The 21,525-nt window shown below is 40.3% G+C and overlaps 1 protein-coding gene across 1 annotated transcript in view; it reads right to left on the reverse strand.

Moving 5' to 3' along the window:
* gfra4a (GDNF family receptor alpha 4a) overlaps positions 1–21,525 on the reverse strand; it is a 152,936-nt gene that overhangs the window by 25,287 nt on the left and 106,124 nt on the right. Inside the window, exons 2-3 of the mRNA XM_085391664.1 lie at positions 6,107–6,388; positions 2,161–2,241 (exon numbers count right to left, since the gene is read on the reverse strand). Coding sequence (XP_085247790.1) covers positions 2,161–2,241; positions 6,107–6,388 — 363 coding nt within the window. The remainder of the gene's footprint in view (positions 1–2,160; positions 2,242–6,106; positions 6,389–21,525) is intronic.

A 21,525-nucleotide genomic window follows, 5' to 3' on the forward strand; every position in this document is an offset into this window, starting at 1 on the left:
CACATACCTAAATAGTACAAAATTGTGTAAAAACATAGAGACTTCTAATATTTATATTAATGTACTGGTCTCAAAAGAATTAAAGTAACACTTGAAAAATACATCAGATCTCAATGGGAAACAAAAATCATGCCAGATATCAATATTGATATGGACTGAGTATGTGTTAGGAACAGAAGAACGCCACATCGGTTAAATGAAATGGAAACTATCAGAGCAAGGAAGTTTAGTTTGCCAAAATGTTATTGCAGCAACTCAAAACTGTACTCAGTAGTTTGTTTGGCCCCCACATGCATGCCTAACAATGTCGGAGCATGCTCCTAATGAAACAATGGATGGTGTCCTGTGGGATCTCCTCCCAGATCTGGATCGGGACATCACTGAGCTCTCTGAGGGGTAACCTGGATGGACAGAAACATAAAGTCTCTGGAAGTTTCTTCATCCTCCAGTAGCTTCCTGCATACTTTTGCCACATGAGGCCAGGCAATGTTGTTCCTGATGAGGGAATCAGGACCCACTGCACCAGTGTAGCGTCTGACAGTTTCATCCTAATACCTGATGGCAGTCAGGGTGCTGTTGACTAACCTGTAGAGGTTAGTCAAACGTTCCCTCTGGCTTCGTCAGACCCTTTCACATCTGTCACATGTGCTCAGGCTGAACCTGCTCTCATCTGTGAAAAGCACAGGACACCAGTGGCGAATCTTCTACTCTCTGGCAAATGCCAATCAGACACCACCATGCTGAGCAGTGAGCACAGGGCCCACTAGAGGACGCTGGGCCTTCAGGTCACCCTCATGAAGTCTTTTTCTGATTGCTTGGTCAGAGGCATTCACATCAGTGTCCTGCTGGAGGTCATTTTGTAGCTCTGTCAGTGCACAAAGGAGCAGACACCGGTCTTGGTAATGGGTTAAGGACCTTCTACGTCCCTGTCTAGCTCTCCTAGATGAACTGCCTGCCTGCTGGAATCTAGTCCATGCTCTTGAGACTGTGCTGGGAGACACAGCAGATGGCACATATTGATGTGTCATCCTGGAAGGGTTGGACTGCCTGTGTAACCTCTGTAAGGGCCAGGTATCACCTCAAGCTAACAGCAGTGACACTGAGTCTAGCCAAAATGCAAAACTAGTTAAAAAAAAAAGAGTCAGATTTTGTGGGTTGTCTCATTGTTGCCACTCTAGTTCACCTCTTGTTAATGTCATTAACACCAAAGCAGTGGAAACTGATTAACAATCCCCTCTGCTACTTAACTGACCACATCAATATCACAAAGGTTTAATAGATTTGATGCTGGACTTTGATTAAAACGTGTTTTACTCAGCAGTGCATATTTAACATTTCTAACATTTATTATTTTGTGGTGGTAATTTTTAAACCCACCAATTTTCCTTTTGTTTCTTCTTCTTTCAAGACAATTTGGTCCATTTTCTCGTTGACCTGTTGGGTTTATGCTGGAAAAGGTGCATCAGGTTCTTCCTGATAGTATATCATGACAACTATCATTATACTCTGCTGTAATGCATGAATACCTTCCATAGAAATCACTTCATTTCAGTCATTACATTCACAGACTCTCTGAGTGTAACTGTTGTCAGAAAAACATAAAACACTTAACTTCACGTCCTCTGCAGTGGAAAAAAAGCAACTTGTCAGTTTTGTGCAGCCTCTGTCTTTTCCATTCCTCCAGAAGAAAACAAAGTGTTTTTTATATGAGTCAACAGCTCTGCCATTTTCTTTTTCTCGCCTCCTCTGTCTCTTTCTCCATGTAACCTCTTTTCTTTTCTTCTGTTTCTGTCGTTACTTCACACTCTGGCTTTCAGCTCTTTACCCACTGCAGCTTTGCTGCTTCCAGCTGCATTAAGTAAATAGGTAATTAATCTGTGCCTTGGGGGCTAACAGCAGCACATACCAACCCTGCAGCTTGCCCACAGGCTCGGAGGCAAGACAGAAGCAAAGTGAGACTGTTACTCATCAAACGCTTCACAAAACCACCTGCATATCTGCTCTGTCAAAACAACGCAGAATCACAACTTGATCTGTTATTACTCTGACACGTAGTATAGTATAACCCACTTAGCCTTTTTTTGTTCTTAAAAATAGATACTTAACTTACTTAAATGACTTTTCCCCCCCTGGCCAGGCAGTAACTGCTCATTTGATTACCTGCAGCGATGGAGGCCAGACGAACGTAGTCAGTGCCCCTCTCCTCTGGTTCATATGGGTAGCTCTCCACCAGGCTGAGTCCTGCCAACACAGAGGAAAGAGAGTAGTTAGCTAAATGGCTTTTCTTCTTTTTAAAGATTTTTGCAAAGTCCTAAATCCCAGCGTGTAACACTGTTGAAGGATGTAGTGTTACTCATAAAAGCTATAGATGTGCACAAAGCTGCAAAACATGCAAACCCCTCACATTTGTGTAAATTACCACAGGCTATTAGAAATTAGCTAGTTACAGAAGTTGCTAGAAAATCAACCACACAGTGCTCAACAACCTTATTAGACCATCACACAATGTACGGCTTAATGCCACAGCTCAGCTGCCCTGAATTATATTTAAATGGAAAATTTCAATGAAAATAGTAAAAAGGCAACATGACAAAATCTAATGTTTACAAAAGAAGGATTTTCTTGTAGTTTGATGCTTGCAACACGGACTGTAAAAAAATGTATTATGGTTTAGAAACATTCTTCAGCCGATTCAAAAGCAGGACATCATGAAGGTAGTCAGGCACAGAGAAAAATAAGAGATTTAAGACCCATGAAAGATAACAACAAGCTAAAAATTCAAATCAAAGGTAAACAGACAAATAAAAAACTCTAGAAGAATAAAATAGGGTAAATGGAACAGGGAAAACAAGGAAAGGACACAAGGAAGGAAAGAGACAAAGTTGAGACAGGACTATAGGTGCAGATGAGTAGTGCAAAATTCACTTAGGAGGGTTCGGGAGGAGGCCCCGGGGCAGACCCAGGACATGCTGGAGACATTATATCTCTGGCCTGGGAACGCCTTGGTGGAGGCTGTTTTGTGAGAGGAGGTGGCCGGGGAGCGGGAGGTCTGGGCTTCTCTGCATAGGCTGCTTGACCTGGCCCCGGATAAGCGGAAGAAGGTGGATGGATGGATGGAAGGAAGGATGGGTTCTTAACTCATAAGTGCAACTAGTCCAAATAATTTTTGGATTCTGTCATCTGTGGAATGTAAAGTCTCTCAAAGATCCAGAGAAACCAGCTAGAAATCTTCACACAAGGAGAAAAAGGAGCAAATCTTTGAATAACTGTGATCTTCAGATCCTTGTGTGAAGATTCTTTAGTAGATGGTAAATGGCCTGTATTTGTATAGTGCTTTACTATATCTTAGATATCGCTGCATGGACTCAGGAACATTTTTGGAAACATCTGTCACTGAGCACAGATTACTGCTGCTTCCACAAGTTAAAACCATAAAGTGAAAACAACAACAATCGTGTTTTACCACATCTGGTCTGATGAGTCTTGATTTCTGCTGTGACACTGGAACCGTAGGATCAGATATTGGACCTTTGGCTGAAAATCTAATCAGTGGTTCAGGTTGTTGTTGTTGGTGTAATGGTTTTATTGGCCCACTTTAGACATCTTTAGCATCGTTCACGTGCCACCTAAGTATTCCTGCTGACCCTGACTGTGTCATGTCACAAAGGTCAAATTGTCTTAATCTGATTATCTGATGAAGAGTGACCAGATCTCAGTCCAGTAGAGCAGTGATTCTCAACCACTGTGCGTGCTGTGGAAGATTACCTGGTTCCACCTGATAAGCACTCTAAGGCTACGTTCACACTGCAGGTCTTAATGCTCAATTCCGATTTTTTGATCAAATCCGATTTTTTTGTCTGCTCGTTCACACTACAAATAAAATGCGACAGCAAACGTGCTCTAGTGTGAACGCTCAATGCGGACCGCATGCGCAAAAGAAGACGTCACACACAACGCGCTCTGTTTAGACCCAAAGCAAACAGTATTGTTTGACAGATGGCCCTTAATAAAGACTTTGGATTTTACGTTGCCCAATTTTTGCTTTAAGTTATTTTGTTATTTACATAATAATGTAAATAACCTAATAATGATCCTTATTGCTGTTTTAGAGAGGAGCGGTGCTTCAAAGGATAGTTGCAGATTTCTGTCAGAATCTGCAGATTATACAGTACAAACAAAATGTTCACGTTTCTCCAACGTTGTCTTCCCAACAGTTTCACTGGATGGCTAGGAAGCGTTTGCGATGTCTTCTCGGGCGCTTCTCCAGAGCTGATAATTGGCGTCTGTCTTGTGTCAGTGACGTAAAAGACGGATTTAATGCGACATGACCGTTGAAACAGCAGTCGCTTTCTGAAACATCGGATATGTATCGGATTCAGTACCACATATGATAGTGACCCAGATCAGATTTGAAAATATCGGATTTGCGCTGTTCACACTGTCATACCATGATCGGATATGGCTCGCATAGGGTCAAAAAAATCGTATTTCATGCGCTTTCGCCTGCAGTGTGAACGTAGCCTAAGTGACTGGCGTAACATGCAAAGCAATTACATTCTCTTCCACTAGAGGGCAGTACAACTACCTGCTCTAATTAAATGGGTTGCCAACTGCCAGTTGCATAATAGCAATACAAGGAAAAAAGTAGCCAATCTGTCCTGCGTCCTGAAGAAAATTCCAACCCAGATGAAGGCCCTAGCATGAGTAGTGGTCAGAAGAAAGCAAAGAAGGACAAATTGATCCAATTCCGCTATGCCTGGTGGCAGGGAAAAATGCTTTTTTGTGACATTTGGTGGTGTGCTGTGTGACTTTTCTAATGTGAAATACGTGCCATGGCTCCAAAAGGTTGGGAAACACTGCAGTAGAGCACGTTTGGGACATGGTGGAACTGGAGGTTCATATCATGTGCAGCTGAAAAATCTGCAGGAACTGCGTGATGCCATCATGTCAATATGGTTTCAAATCTGTGAGGAATGTTTCCAGCACCTTGTTGAATCGATTTAAGGCACTTCTGAGGGTAAAAGTCGGTCCAATCGCATACTAGCAAGGTGTTCCTGGTGAATTAAGTGGGTAACCGTAATAGAAGTATATATATCTATCTATCTATGACATAAAATGTTATTGATGTTTAAATAGAGATGAAGCGATGTTTAAATATAAAGTACATGCAGTTAGAAAAATAAATATTTATTATTAGTTCTGAACTTGAAATGTAATGAATAAATATTTATTGGGGAGGAGCAACTGCCGTACATAAACGGATGTTTTAGTAATGTTTGGTTGACCAACAGTCCATTACATAAAATGCACGACAGAGGCGTGATTGCTTGAAAGCATGCGTGTTGTTTTGTCTACGTGTTGCATGAAATTGACCTCATAAATGTTTTCTACAGACACTGATTGGTTTATCCGTACTTATATTTACATTGTTGTCAGCTTTGTTCTAGAGTCGAGCTTTTTCCATTTGGTCTGAATGTAAAAGCATACGCATTTTACAGGGCCTCTGGATTTTTATGGCATTATTTTTGTGCCACTATTCTGAGCGCACGTAAAAAAAATGTGCAAGTACAAGTGTTACATTTTGAGGAGAAATTTATTTTGAGTGAAGAAAAGCTAAGTTTGAGTGAACAAAAGTCATTGCTGCGTTTTTGCTATTATCAATATGCACACACAATGCTCAGTTTTCGACATAATAATGACTCTTTTCATTTCAGCCTGGAATCTACTGTCAAGCCATCTGGAGGTGGAAGTCTAATTCATGTGTACTGGGTGGCACACACTTGATAATCGCAGTGACATGATACCCCAACTTCTGCCCGCCTCTTTTAATGCTACTCAACTGAAGGAAATCCAGTTAGAGAAACTGTCCTCAAAAAATGGTTTCAAAAGTATCATAAAGTTCCACATTTAGCATGATTCAAAGCAATACGTTTTAAGTAGCATGGACTACATAATCAACAGTTCACTGTAACTATATATAGTTACAAGGATATTAATAATGAATAATAAAATAATGATTAAATTCACAGTTTTTGAAACAGCTTCTGGGTCCTGATCCGGATCCTGGTCCACCTACTGGTGACCTTGGGACTAATGCGAATCTTACCATGCAGCACAGATTGATGCAGACTCCAGTAGATACTCAGGCAGTTCTTCTCCTTCTTCATGCCTCGTTTACATTGGCAGCCATGCAGAGGGGTGGACAGAAGTGCCGTCATGGCGTTCTCACACTGGTTTCGCGCCATGGGCCCCAGTTTCACGCTGCCGTCCCCTGCCACACACTGCCTGAGGGTGCGCAGTCGCGGGCTACAGGTGTCATCGCTGGAACAGGTGTCACCAGCACGCAGACAGTCCCTCCCACCCACAGAGAGGGCCATACGTGGGATTCCTGTGAGACAAGGGAGAGGACATGTTAGAGTCGTGATGGATTCTCGAGAGACAGCCGTGTAGATCTGTTTTGTCTTTGTTATTTTTTTTCACGTACTGACAGTTGTATTAACCAGTTTTTGCTTTGCTAATCGGAGGTTATCAAAGGTGGAAACGCATCAGACAAAAGACTTTGACTTACTTACTTTGAGGATAGAGAGTTAACAGACAAAAGGTCAGCCAACATATTTTGCCCTCCTGTTTATACAGGTGTAGCTACCATCCCCGTGTTTGTTTAATTATTGATCTCATTGGCTCATTTTCTGTACTCCCCGACAAAGCTGTTTTGCTACTTTGTGAAAGCATTACTTTCAAATTAAAAGCTAATTTAGTACGCACTTCAGTCTTTAATATGAGTGAAGCTCCTGATAAAAGTCCACTTGTGCGCCCCTCATGTTTGTCATAAACTTGGAGTGCCCGTGTCCCATAATGTGAAACTTGTCGGCACACTATCATGGGGGATAATCAAAAAATGTTCACGGCTAATTTGTGCACTAGAGTAGTTAAAGCTCTCCAGACTTACAGTGGGGATTCATAACGTTTTATTTGCTCCCCCCGCGATGAGAGAGCTCACTTTGACGTGCGTAGCTGATGGGTTTGCTCCTTTAAGCAAATCAAAACAAACTGCTGTAAATAAATGCGAAGTATTTATGACTCGCTGGTTCATCTCTAAGACAAAGCAATTGAGCTGAATTTAATAATTGGATTACATTTTCGCATCCCTCGTCAGCAGCCATCAAACACGGTCAATGATTCCTCTTGCCAGTAAAAAAAACAACAAAAAAAATTACATTCATAAACCCGAGGGGTGCGCTATATTATTCATGAATTCATACACATGTCACATGAAATCCATCTGGTGCCACTGACTAGGTTTTGATGAAACTTGTATCTCACCAATACATTCTGACGTGTTCTAAATTACACTGAAGCGTTTCAGCTCCAGTCAAAACAAAGTGTCATATTTGTTACAGATTGGCCCAGAGAGCAGCTGTATTAGTTGTGGGGGGGACAACATTTTTACCGTCTGCCTTTTTATTTCATGTGGCACTAATAACATGCAAGCTTTATTCCCCTAAGGACAATATTTATTTCCAGCTGTCTAAGAGTTCCTGCTTAATATTCAAAATATACAGTGCATGTAACATTAAATGAAACATCTTATTATTAGAGTAAAAAAAAAAAGAAGAAGCTAGAAGTGAGTGAAAAATGCTAAAAAATAAAGAGCTAAATAAGAGTGTACAGTGGTGATAGCCCGTTTTTGCCTCTAATTGGGCTCATTAATGAAAGGATCAGTAATTTTTTTTGCCATGTAAACTATCTTAAGCTGCGAATGCTAATGTTTGTCTGCTGACAATGCAAATTTGCAGAGGAACAACAGGATATGAGGTTAGACATCTCCACTGTCTTATGCAAATAGTTAATTATTTTCATGCTAACTGCTAACATGGATGTCATAAGTTTGTCAGGCTCGTAAGCAAAAGTACTGCGAGAGCTGAAACTTTAAATTGGACGATGGTGCAAGGAAACTTAAGAGTACAGCACCAAATTCTTTGGCAATCAATCAAATAGTTTTATTTTATTCATGTCACCATGGCGACTCAAGAGGAGAATGACAGATGTCGAGATTCAGATTCCCAAAGATTGGATCAAACAATGCCACCTCAACACTTTCTGCAAAAAAATAAATAAATAAAAAAGAGTTAAAATATTGTCTTTTAGTGACATTTTGTGTCTTTATTTCATAGCTGCAGAGAAGAAAGGGAAATGTAAGGAGAGAAAGTGGTGCAAATTGAAGTAACTGAACCTGGGACTTGCTGAATTTGTGCTCTAGCCACACTGCTTCTGGGTTTCTCCGCAAAACTTAATTTTTAACTGTTGTGGATATCCTGAAGTTTTAAACACTGCATATATGTCAGGCTGGATTTTGGTGAAAAGCATCTAAAACATTTCGATGCACCAAGAACGCTTGAATTTCAGGGAATGGTGCAGCTATAAAATATCAACTTTTCATGTTTGCGTACACCAAAGTGAAAATTTAAGGCCTAAATGAGACATACAGGCCAGTTACAGCTTAATAAAATTGAATTCCATCTCACTAACTGTGGGTTAGTTTTAGACTAACCCACAAAACTGTCAGAATTGCTCATCCCTGTTTGACTCAGACTGTCACTCTCCCTGGATGGATCTTGGGGGTTGATCAGATAAAACAAAAGGTTACAACTTCTTTGGCTGAAGCCTTCCACACTCGTGAAGAAAATGGGTTAACTGCCACGTGCCCGGCTGGATACGTCTCAACTGTGCCGAGGAATGAGCTAATCCAGCGGCGGCCTGTCAATAAAAAACTTAGACAGTGAGGCAAGAAGCTTGTTGCTATGTTTGTGGATGCTGCTGAGAGAAAGCATCTGCCACTCAAGTGAAGAGCTCATTTTTGCTGAGGTCTTGACAGGCAGAACTTATTGTGCCAAACAACAACAACTACAAAAGAACCCACCTCCCTCCTCACCAAATCAGTTATTTCACTATAGAATCTTAAAATCTGATGTATCTTATGTAAAGCACGGGGCGGTGGGGAGAGAAAAAAAGAACTGCAGGGTGAGATAATGTCATTCGTTTTTGATGCAAATCAGCTCTGCTCGAGAGTTTTCTTGGATCAAAAGATGGTACCTAGGAAAGAAAGAGTGGAGGAATCTGCCGTATGTCAAGATGTTTCACTCGCTCTAAGAAACCCCTAAAAAGTCAGATTCGCATTGGAAACGCGCAACATTGCCTCATCCCCGTGGCGGTATTCCTTCACTGGAGGTGAGGAGAAACAATATTTAAACACATTTGGAGTTGCTTCGTTTTGCTTCTCTCACGCGAGTGCGTTTGAACTGCAGGTGAGGGCTGGATTCGTGGGTGGCGCGCGCATGCGTGCGTGTGTGGCTGTGTGTGGGTGTTCTGGTTTAGAAGGTGGAGCAGAGAGGAAACTTAAAGCAGAGTTTTCCTTGCAATTGGTTTCAAGTATGGTGGGGGCGGTTGGGGGTGGGGGAGAGCTCCTGTGAGCAGTGGCAGTGCGAATCTTATTAAACTGCAACTAATCCAGTGTGGAGAGAGGTTTGATATTTGTCTGAGGAATTAAGCAGCACTCCAGATTGCCAGAGATAACTGTTTGCCTGGAAACAGAGCCGCGGCGCACCGGCAGTTCAAAGACAGACAGTCAAAACCAATTAGGAGAAATCAGTTGCCTTGTCATTCAAATTCGTTCCATCCTATATCACTTCCTGTTTACCCCACCGAGGTAAATAAACTATTTGGGCACCCTCTCTCTCTCTCTCTCTCTCTCTGCTTTTTTGTTTCTCTTCCTGCTTTTCCACTGATTCCCTCTTTCACGCCATGCTTTCCCCACATTCTTCCTGTCATGGCCCCCTACCCAGCTTGCGCTAAAACACACCTGGTACAGTTCAAAGAGAAGATTCTGAAATCAGAGAAACATTTTAGTAAATAAACGTTTTTTTTTATGGAAAGAAAATGAAGAAGCAGACAAACACAACACTGAATTCACTTGTCATTCCTGTGATGTCGGGCCAATTTGGCTTTATTCTTAGAGCCGGAAACAAAAACAGACACGAAGAATTAACAATGTTTTTTTTTTTTGACAGGGAAACCATGGAAGTGCTCACATTAGCAATAACAGGGGGGGAAATGATTGTGTTTTAAATGGCGGCACAGCGGACCGCGAATTGAAAACAACCGTGGAAAGCACGTCACGTGTCAATTCACAGTGCAAAGAATGAATCACTGCCAGTATCCTTTAAAAATCTATGAGCTCCATCAAAAGCGTCACGTTCTCTTATGTCACATGAAAGGAGCTGAGAAATGCTTAATAACTGACGTCCATCACTGCAAGCAGTTCATGAAAAGAATGATTATGATTAAAGGGTGTGGAGGACAGCCAAGCCAATAATAAAACGATGTAGTATTCAAAACATGCTGTGTGCTTGAACCAGAATCATGTTAAGATTTCCTAATGAGAGAATCCGAGTAGAGACCACTCGCTGTCTGTTACAGGGGAAGGAATCCTTTTTAATTTCCCGGTGCTCTGAGCTTTTTACATCTTCTAATTTTGTTTTTCCATCTTCAGGTTTTTCATTTTCTTCTTTTTAATTTATTTATTTTTTCTAGAAATACAGTGTTTGATCTGCAGTTGAGCTGCAGTTCCTTAAATAGCTTAGAGGCTCCAAAGGTTAGTTCCCATAGAATCTGGTGTTAAAGTGACTAAGTTCAGAGAGAAAAATTAGTTTATGCGGTACAATGTTCACAATCTCAGTAGCTAATAGTCTTTATAACATGTGATTTCTGTATAACTCACTAAGTTCGGGGTGTAGCTCCTTTGGCTGACAGGAGTCCTCACAGGCAACTATCAGGCAGAAAATCAGGATGAAAGTGGACATAAAGCTGCGGCTTCCACAGACAGAGTTACAAATATAATGGATGATGTCATGTTGTATATGCTCATCCTTTTGCAAAGTGCAACACTACAGTTGCGAATCTAGTCACATACATCGCTCAGGTGTGATTTTGACACCTTCTTCCACACGCAGTCTTCAAATCCTGAAGGTTTCGTGGGCTCCTTCTGTGAACTCTAAGCTTTAGTTCTTTCTATAAATTTTCAGGGCAGGTGATTGGCTGGGCCATTCTAGCAGCTTTATTTTCTTTCTCTGAAACCAAATGAAAGAGTTTCCTTGGCTGTGTGTTTGGGATCATCGCCTTGCTGAAACATCCACCCTCTTTTCATCTTCATCATCCTGGTAGATGACAGCAGAATTTTTTTTTTTATCGAGAATGTCTCAAAACATTTTTCCATTCATTCCTCCTTCAATTACACGAAGAGTGCCAGGGCCTTATACTTAAAAACAGCCCCACCTCCAAACTTCACTGGTGGTCTGGTGTTTTTGGGGTGATATGCAGTGCCTTTTGACCTCCAAACATGGTGCTCAGATTATATGTCACAGGCTTGTCTAAATGTTGTGCTTCACCATGCTTTATCTTCAGAAATGGAGTTTTGCCTTGTCCCTGCTGATTTCAGGTGTTTTTGAAGCTCTCCACAAGTGGCTCTTGGACGACTCTTCTTATAATGTTTTTATCTCTTCTGTCTGAAATCTTGTAGGGAGCACCTGGTCGTGGCCGGTTTTTGGTGAAATAATATACAATCAACATTTTTGCTCGAGCTCACTAGTTTTACTCATCATGAGATGTTTCTTGTGTGACACCTTTTATAGGCTGTCAGTCGGGACTGAACCAGCTGATATGAATTTGCACTCATTGGCAGGATTGCTTTCTAATTACTGACAGATTCTGGCTGGTGTCATGACTTTCCATGCCTTTTTGCACCTCCTGTTCTTTATGTGTTCAATACTTTTCTCCCCTTATCATTGCACATTACTTAATTTATGGACATTATGGTTTGATTTCTTTGCATGTGTGGTTTGGATGGGTTTTTACTGTCATCTGGTAAGAACTGAATGTCAATAACACCTTTACAAATATATTTTAAATTGCTAACGTGTTCAATACTTATTTTACCTGCAGTATGTTGTGTGTACTCGGTGTACTATGAATACCCAGTATCATAACTGGCAAAAAGTTCTGTATAAAAGCCTCTCCCCTCATCCTCTGCTATAGCAGAATGAGATGGACCATCGACTAATTTCCAGCCTTTAAAAAGCACTTATGTTAATAGAAATGCCAGTGCTAGCTAGCTAACAGCCATTTTCATTTTTTACAATAACTGCATTGTGTTTAACTTCACACAACTCTACCCTATGGAAGCTCAAGCACTAGTATGTGAGCAGTCTACTAACACAAGTGTCTGAATGAAGATACTGTAGCCATCAAAAACATTAGTGAAGCTTTAGCTGCCATATACAGCTTGCTGGAAAAACATCAATGGTGGAAAAACAAGTCAGCTGCTGTCAGTGCTGCTGCTGTTCCAAAATAGTGATATAAAGCAATAAGACTTATTGGTGCCACACTTGTGGGCCATGAAAGTAAATAGACATTGTGTATGAAACTTAATTTATCTTATTGAACTTGCCCAAGAGGTAGCAAAAAAAGCTTTCTTTACATACTGTTTAGAAAGACTATTCCCAATATCACCATATAAAAACCCCACCAAAAACAACTGCCCAGTCTTTAACTCAGTATAAAGCAAGCATTCCACTCTTTGCTAAATGTTCCAGCTACAAGTTTCAAACACTGACGTAACAAAGATCTGGACCTGTAACTGATGACTGAAGTTTGTTATCTCTATTTGAGCTGATGCAGTCTCCATGCTGCTTGTAGTTTTTTTCTTCTTCTTCTGATTTGACTAGAAAAAAAAAATCTTTTGCTTCATCAGTCGCGCTACAGCTGAGTAACTTGCTATAAGACAATATCATGAATCTTATTAAGGATAACAGCCTCTTGAATTGTTTGGTAAATCTTTGACAGCACTACCAAGGGACAATGCTTTTGTTATTGTATTGTAGCTCCCTATTAGCTAACCGTGCCTCCCTGAACACTTTTTAACCGAGATGACTCACACAGTGTCTGCTGGGGCTTTTCTGCTCTGTTGTTGCTCTTTTTTTCACAGCTACTAATAATGCCCTCTCTCCTCCCCACCAGTTTTGCCAAAAATGCAATATTCTTCCCATAAATGCATGGACACGTCAGTGTCAAAGATCCAACATGCTTGCATTAATGTCCTCATAGCAGTAAAAAAAAAAAAAAAAAACCCCAAAAGAATATAAGCATGTTAGCATAACTTTAGTTTGTATTAAAGTCTCCTTGGACAACAACTTGCAATGCATGATGAAATTTAGAGACGATCCAAAGTACTCTGGCTATGATGCAGAATACTAATGCTCTTCCCAGATTCCTCAGTGACTAATCCATCCCAAAGAATGTCAATATTATTCCACAGCTGCTTCAGAAAAAAACATGCAAATGCAAGTTGGGCATTTTTGCTCTTTTTTTCTCTATTTTTCTGTCTTCTTCGAATTCGAATGTGTATCATTTACCCAGAAAGTATACGGAAAAAAGTAGCAAAAAAAAAAATCAATTTTTTTCCAGTGAGAAAGTAACTTTACCCCTTTAATATAAAGATCATGCTTTTTGCCGAGACATTTATGTTTTGCAAGATAATATTAAATTGATTTTAGACTGAGCTTCAGTGATAGGAATGATGTGAAAGAATTTTATTATTATTATGCTAAAGTTAGATTACAAGATCAGAGTTTGAAAAGATATGGAAAAAGGCTCAGTACTTCAAAAAAGTACTGACACTAATATTATAATAATGAATGTGGGTTTTTATTTAAATGTGAATTACAGATACAGCATGAGAGAAATGGTAAATGGTAAATGGCCTGTATTTGTATAGCGCTTTACACGTCCAGTCATCCACCCAGTCATCCACCCATCCACACACACACACATTCACACAGAGAAGAATAATATGTAATAGAATTGACAGCATTTGGCACTTTAAGGTAGAAATCAAGCAAACTGTTGAAGCCCAGTGGTAGACTCGAGCATTTTACCTGTTTTCCCTCAACCACATTTCAGAGGTAAATGTATTTGCTCTTACATGGAAAGTCTGAAGTGTCCAGGTCCAAGCCAGCTGAGCAAACTCAGTCTGTTGATGATGAGGAGGACTATGTGATTCAGTGAAAATTCCCAGAAAAGCCAGACAGTGTTTGTCGACTACTTTTTCTGTAGGTGGCCAAACAGAAGAAATGAAGGCAATGGTGAGTTATTTTGTTTTTAGAAGTCTTCTTTGTGAAAGGCCAGTACAAAAAATTGGGGGTGACTTTTAAAAAAAAGGTAAAAGAGCAAAGTTGAGTTTGGAAGAACTGAGGACTGAGCAGCAAATTCAGCTGTAGACAGTGTGAGGTCTTTGTGGGAGAGCAAAGAATCTCCATTCCCTTTTCCCACACAAAGATTTTAGATGTCCAGTGTTGGTCAGTATTTTTTTCCCCGATGGATCTGAAAAAGTGAATCCTTGGACTACTGAGTGTTTGGTCCAAATTGGCTGTTCAGCCACTAGAGAAGTGATGCCAAGTTCATCTTATGCTGAATCCTTTCCAGCTATGATAACCAACTTACAACACCAGGGAGACCACTTAGTTAAACAGCAAAAACAACACATTTAAGCTCTTATTGTTATTCTTATTGTTTACGACTCTTTGGGGATTTTATATCAGAATTGTGCCTCTTGTTAAGTCTACACAGAAATCTACAAGTACAGTCAGACAGAGAAGAAAATAATGCCTTGTCCTTGTTAGTCCTTGTTGGTCCTGTCCTAAGCCTGGATAAATGGGAGGGTTGCAGGAAGGTGTCAGGTGTAATAATCAGCCCCAAACCAAAAACCTTTAACCTAACAAGATTATTGTAATTGGGAGAACAACAAAACTGGAGTTGCCAGAACTAAATCTAGCTAAAATCAACAACAGTCAAAACTTGAGAAAACGCAAAAAGCTACTTTTATATTGAGTTTTCTCAACTTTACAGACTAAAAGGTCTGTTAAATACAGTCTCTTATATATCCCAAATCTATTCACCAAAACTTTGATATTCCCCATATCCCTGATTCTTCTCAGTCCTCCAGCAGCCTGTTTTGGTAGCTATTTGAATACGATTTGCATCATTCATGACAGCCTGCTCTAACTGGCAAGAGGTGTCACTCTAAGTTATCCTTCAACCAATCAGAATACTGCCTAATAAATAATGGAAATTCCCCCACGTCATTTGCAATGCTGCAAGTAATAGCTTCAACTGCAAAGGTAAGACTATGTGGCACTCGATGAACCAGAGTTTGATCCTAAACGGGAAAAGGAAAATTAGAATGATCAGACTTATTTCTTCCAACTGAAATAGAAGTTGCATTCATAGCTAGCTGATAACAAAGGGAAGATTAGTCCATCCTAGCATGAATATTTATCCTATGAAAAACTATAGAATGAATTTCTAGCTGTTGATCAACCAGCAATATTATACGTCCAATGCTCTATCCATCAAATAACGTGGATAACCTCACCTCATCACCTCAAGCCACCAAATATTTCAAGCCAAAGTCATAAGCAGGAGTGTGTTGTGGAAAGTGCCAATGATCCTGTGCACACAATAGCTGTCAACAAGACATCCTATGTTTTTTGTTTGTTTGTTTGTTTGTTAATGTGCTGCTCGGGAAGAAGAAGCCGAACATGCTTGTTCAGCTTCTTCTTGTTCATGTTGATTGAGAAAGCCTGGTACAAAGAAGGAACTTATGTGAAGTCCAACAGATGTTCTGTTGCAGACCACAACGCTGGTAGAAAAATACTCTTAAAATGATGTCAGCTCGTGAGTAAAATGCCGAGAGAGGACACATTGAACAGGCAGTGTTTTCTTGAACTGGATATTTTTTGTAGTGCCAGGAAATCCATGAAGTGTCAGTTCAGATGTAATTGTTGCCAATTTTCTCAGTTAGAGAGCAATCTGGGGAAATAAGGCTATTTGTTTCATCTTTTGTCTGGGTGCTGTCTTCTGACCTTACAATCCTTACTGCTTTTTGGCTTTAACATTTGTAGACTTTACTGTGGATTGCTGTCACATATAGGATGTTGGGACAGAACCTTATTTCTACAAATAAAATAAAAAATACAGATAAAATACTGATAAGTTTAAATTACTCGGAGCAATTTTTGCTTTTAATGTTTTGCTCTCACAGTCCAAATTTCAAGTGAACCCTAAACACCCTACGAGGGAATCATAGAGGTTGCTGCCATGAGGTACATGTGAAGATGATCTTGGGGGGTTATGAGCAACAGATTGTGAGAACTTTTGACCATTTATTGCTATGAATAAAACGTTTGAGAGAAAGGCATATTAGTAGACTACTTGGTGCAGTACCAGTCATTCTTTTCAATCATTGGCACCTTCTGGACAATTCAAGGAAGTTGTCCCTGGGATTTTGTAAGCCTGTCTACTGTTAGCTTGCTGCCACTGATGAGCATAGTAACTGTTATGAAATAATTATTCCCATATGTTTCCATTTCTAATGGCTTTGTTTTTTTCCCAAGCAGGGACTTTTATAGTTCAACGACATCCACTGTTCTGATGATCAGTTCTTGCCACATGTGGCTAAAAGCCTGGATTTCATCCCTTTTATGAAGTGATAGAATGGCTGTCTAGGAAATCTCAGAAGGCGCCTGAAAGACAACCTCAACATTCTTCCCGAACACCTGCCGCACCAAGGTTTTACAATTCCTTATCTGCCCTGAGTGCTAAAGCAAAGCTCAGAAAGCATCGGTCTCCGTCAGAGCTGCTGTTGTTCTTGGGTTCCCATTTATAACAAGCCCCAAACACTTTCTGAGCACAGCACAGGCAAAGTCAAGAGTTTCCAAAAGAAATTTTATTATGACACCCTGTCTCCAACCTCTGTCTGTGAAAAACAAGAAGATGCTTTGCACATTTGGTGTGGTTCATGATCAGTATGGATGGGAATCCATAGGCAGAGGTATTACAGTCTACCCTGTTGGCATTATTTTTCTTCCTTGCATCCACCTTTCAATGCTTCTCTATTATAACTATTGTTCCCACTGGCATTTGGCCCATTTTAAGGCGATATATTGTTGCTTTCTCACATAAAGGTTTTCATATTTCTCTAATGATATTTTTATTCTCATGAACTGCTATATCCTCACCGTCCTCCAGAGACAAGGTGCTATAAAGTCTGATTGGAGCACAGAAGGAAGCATTAAAGAAAAAAAATAAAACCCTACGTTCTCTCACTTTCTAAATACACATGCCAAAATAGCTGCACTCCCCTCCTCCTTCCTGCATCATCGCCTATCTCTTCTTCTTTTTGTTATAAGAACACATGAAGCTGTGAATACACACAGACACCGAAATGAACAGAGCTGCTGTTTCTCCGCTTGCACACACACACACACACACACTATGTGCAGATTGCAAATAAACATCAAACACAGCACACTCGTACCCAGTCTCTTGTGTGTCGCACACAACCGCACATTCTTATTATTGTTTCATTTTTTTTGCTTCTTCTTCTGTTTTTTTTATGCCGCATGCACAGAAAAATGAAACGTCACGGCCAAAATACACAAATACGCCTCGGTGTTCCTCACATGCCCTGAACATGCTCTCCGCTGATACCTCACCTCTTCGCTTCATCTCCCCGGGACACCCTACGTCTGCATTAACTAGGGTCGAGCCAGAAAACATAGTTGTGTGTGTGTGCGCACATGTTGCTACCTGTCTGCATCCACAGTTTTGTTGCTGAGGATTACAAATGTGCCTCTTTCCTGTCAGCATCCTCCTTGCGTTTTTCTGTTTACAGCATTTATGTGCGAGCACGCTCTTACACAAACATTTGTGTAAAATTTTTTTTTTGTCTTTTTGTGCAGGTGGAAATAATTTTATTGTTTGAGTTAATCCCAAGTGGGCAGAACAACAGAAACAAAGCTTCTCCGATGCTTTGTTCAGAGTAACTTGAGAGAGAGAGAGAAGCAGGGAACTACTTATTCATTTTTTTAAAACATTTTTTTTTTTTACCAAAGGCTCGTCATTTATCATCTTGTGGGGCCATCAGGTTAATTAACAAGGTTACCTAGGCAGCCCAAGGCTACTGTGTCTTGGTCTTGCGTTGAAGCATCGGTGCCAGTGCACTGATTATCTGAACCAGATTTTTACAAGGCTTGAAAATTCATTTTGTCCACATGAGGAATTTCATCTGCAATTAGCTTTTGCTTCTTACGTAGTTCATTTATGCCTTGGCTGCTCTGACCATGTTATGTCACATCCTGGTTTGCAAATTAACAGATCCAAATGAACAAATTAAAGGAGAAAAAGAGAAATCGGGAAATACATCATGAACATAGGTGTGTCTATACAGGGCATTAACACTTACTGACTAGTTTAAAGAAAATTGGATTAAAAACAATCTATGGCTTTTGCACAAGTCTAGTAAAGGTCTGCCTGCACTGCTTTATATTTGAGCTCTTCGTGCAATTCTATTCGTTTCATCACTCCTGCTTCGGTTCTGTTGTCGTCTCCCAGATCCAATAATCTTCTGTGAATCAGTCCCCTTTTCTTTAGGACTCAATGATATTCTCTGACTCTGCCTTCCGGACTCTCCTTCACATCTCCACCTGATCCCAGACACCATATTTCCTGTCTTTGTTGGGGGTGCCACTCTGCCACGATGCTTCGTTAGAATCTGACCTTAAAATCCTTCATTGTTCAAACTTGGTACTGCAGTAAAAACGTTACCATACATGTGTGTGTCACATGTAAAGCATAAAGGAATATTTCCTCAAATGAGAACACACACAAGAACACACTTAAAGGGTTCCCAGACTGGGAAACAGCTTTATGGAAAAAAAAAGATGTCACAGCATATAGCTTCCTGTATATGTGGGTGCATAGCTGCCATGCTGACCCCTGTCTGGCATCAAAAGTGCCTTAGTGGCTTCTGAGTGTCAGAACTGGACCATGAAAGACCATGAAAGAAGATGCAATGAATCATATTTTCTTTTACATCCATCATCAGGTGAGATGGCGGCACGGCAGTGTAAAGCTCTCGGCAATGTTCTGCTGCAAAGCCTTAAGCCCTGGCATTCATGCTGATGATCCTTTGACACGTGCCTCCTCCTCCTGCAGACCACAGACGTCATTCTTGATGACAGCAGTGGGCAAGATAGCATGATAATGCACCCTGCCGCATAAACTGCTCAAGAGTAGTTTGAAGAACATCACATAGTGTTTACGTCTGTGGGATGTGCGAGGAAAACAAGCCCATTCCTTGGTGGCCCACCTCACAACTTCCAAGACTTGAAAGATCTGCTGAACCTTGTTGCTGGGACACTTTAAGAGGTCTTGTGGAGCTGAAGCCTTAACATGTCAGAACAATTTTAATGACAATTTCCGTTCCCCCTGTCAGTGTTTTTAAATATATATTTTAACAAATTTGCTAAAGGGCGGATTATTTTAGGAGGGAAGGGTGTTGTTAATCAACAAACATAAGACCTCATAAAAAAATCTCTTTCATCTGTGTGGAAAAACAACAAGCTAACCGCTTTTAGGAACCAATACAACACTACCTGTGTCAAACAAAAATAATGACGATGGGACACTCATTACTGGTGATGATGAGAGCAAAACAAAACAAGAGACTCAACATTCTCAAGGAGCAATCAGCCAACGTGAACGCATTAACATAACCAAAGCGGTAGTCTGATTGTCGCAGCAATTTCTCGTGTTCTATTGCCCCCTGAGAAAGCACCTTTGATAACAATGAGTGAGTAGTTACGAGGTAACGCGTGTGTCATTGGTATAAAAGCACTATTTTCAAATGTCAGAAGCACAGTTTGAGGCCATGCTGGAAATGGTACTCCCACACTTAATGATGCAGCATAGTAAATATTCTGACCCAATAAACCCTGAGCTGCACTTGGCAATCCTTTAAAGCTGGGTCTTTTCATCTAATGTGTTGCTTATCAGTACCCTGCCACGTTGCTCATGTGGGCAATAGGCAGCTTATTTTGTGTATCTCTGTTGGTTTGTGTTGTGTGAAGCATTAGAAGCAATAGAAGACACCCCCCACCCCCCCACCCCCCACCAAAAAAAAAAGAAGGCAATTGTACAGTAGCACCGGTGTGATCCATCTTTTAATCACAAAAATTCAATTCCTCTCAGTCCGACACGTCCTTGTTGATAGGATGGTTTGCCCTGGTGCGCTGTCCATGGTGCTGAACCTGGTGCTCACACAAACAAGGCTCTTGAAAAATGTAGCCACTTCCTATGCGTAGCTTAAACATTCACTTCAGCATGTGCAAAATTCCTCAGTAGCAAGGTGGCCAAATGCTATCAGCTCTGCTCGTCTGTAATGTCTATTGTAAGGGACAGTGTTAATTTAACAGCATAACACACATATTTGTGTCTAAAAAGTGTTGGTGTCTAAAAAGTCCCAGATTGAGGCCTTACTTTTTGTGATTTGTTGCTCATGTGGTATTGAAAATGGAATTTTTCACAGTACTTTCAAGCTGTGACAACCCTATTCCTCAATTAAAGGAACATGCGATGCACTGAACAAAACTAACACAAACCCGGCCAGTTCCAGACAAAGTTTCTTTCTGAAAGTCTGCAAAGCTGCTGTAATGCCATGCATTGTGTTTTTTAAGTAGTACATATAAGATGGAAAAAAGGGATAGTCAGATAATCAGGCAGGCAGACTGTGATTTAAAGGTATTAACATTCCAGTAGCAGGCTTAACATTAGTCCCAGTGACTACACACTGCACTCACAAGCGTAGTACTCAGAACTGGCATTGTATTCACGGTCGTTTGAGCCAGTTTGAATTGAGAGTGTTGGTATGAACCTCCCAGTGGTTCTTCACTTCTGCTGTGTGCATGTTACTATTTACTGCTGTTCCCACCCATACCACAAAGACGAGCCTGGCCATTTTTCGTGTGATAGGTCTGACTATGTGACGGGCTAGTTAGTAGGTTACCTAAGTATACACCCCACAGCTAAAAGAACTACAAGCTAGTTGGTTTCATATCCTTTTAATTCATGTTCACCAACAATTTAAGATACAGTACACAGTAGCAGATCAGTTCAGTTACTCGCTATTGAAAATAGCTGTTAGTCAGTACTTACGGAGAGCCATAAGTGCCAAAATGAAGAAGTAAATACATTATTAAATAACTAATAAATTATTAAACAACTCCTTAAACATGTCATTAATCATTGAACATCGGAAATTAATGAATAAATAATTGATTACATTGTTTAAATAAAATGAACAGATTTTTAATTTTATTTTACTTTTATCAATTGATGGCACATTTGATTAATTATTTAATAATGTATTTATTTAATTCATTTTTGGCACTTGTGACCCTCCATAATTACTAACTAGTAGCATGTTACCAGCCAAAGTTGCATGTAATCTGCGAGTCCTGGTTTTTAGTTTCAGGATCTGAAGGATTTTATTTTTTTGTTTCCAGTCACTTTTTGTGCCTCACCAACCTTCTGCATTAGTGTGCAATCTTCCATTACACGCTACAAAATAATTAT

This window comes from Rhamphochromis longiceps, linkage group LG19 (genome assembly GCF_057381845.1).
Source record: "Rhamphochromis longiceps isolate RC_006_pf linkage group LG19, R_longiceps_female_GT1.1, whole genome shotgun sequence".
Classification (NCBI taxonomy): Eukaryota; Metazoa; Chordata; class Actinopteri; order Cichliformes; family Cichlidae; genus Rhamphochromis; species Rhamphochromis longiceps.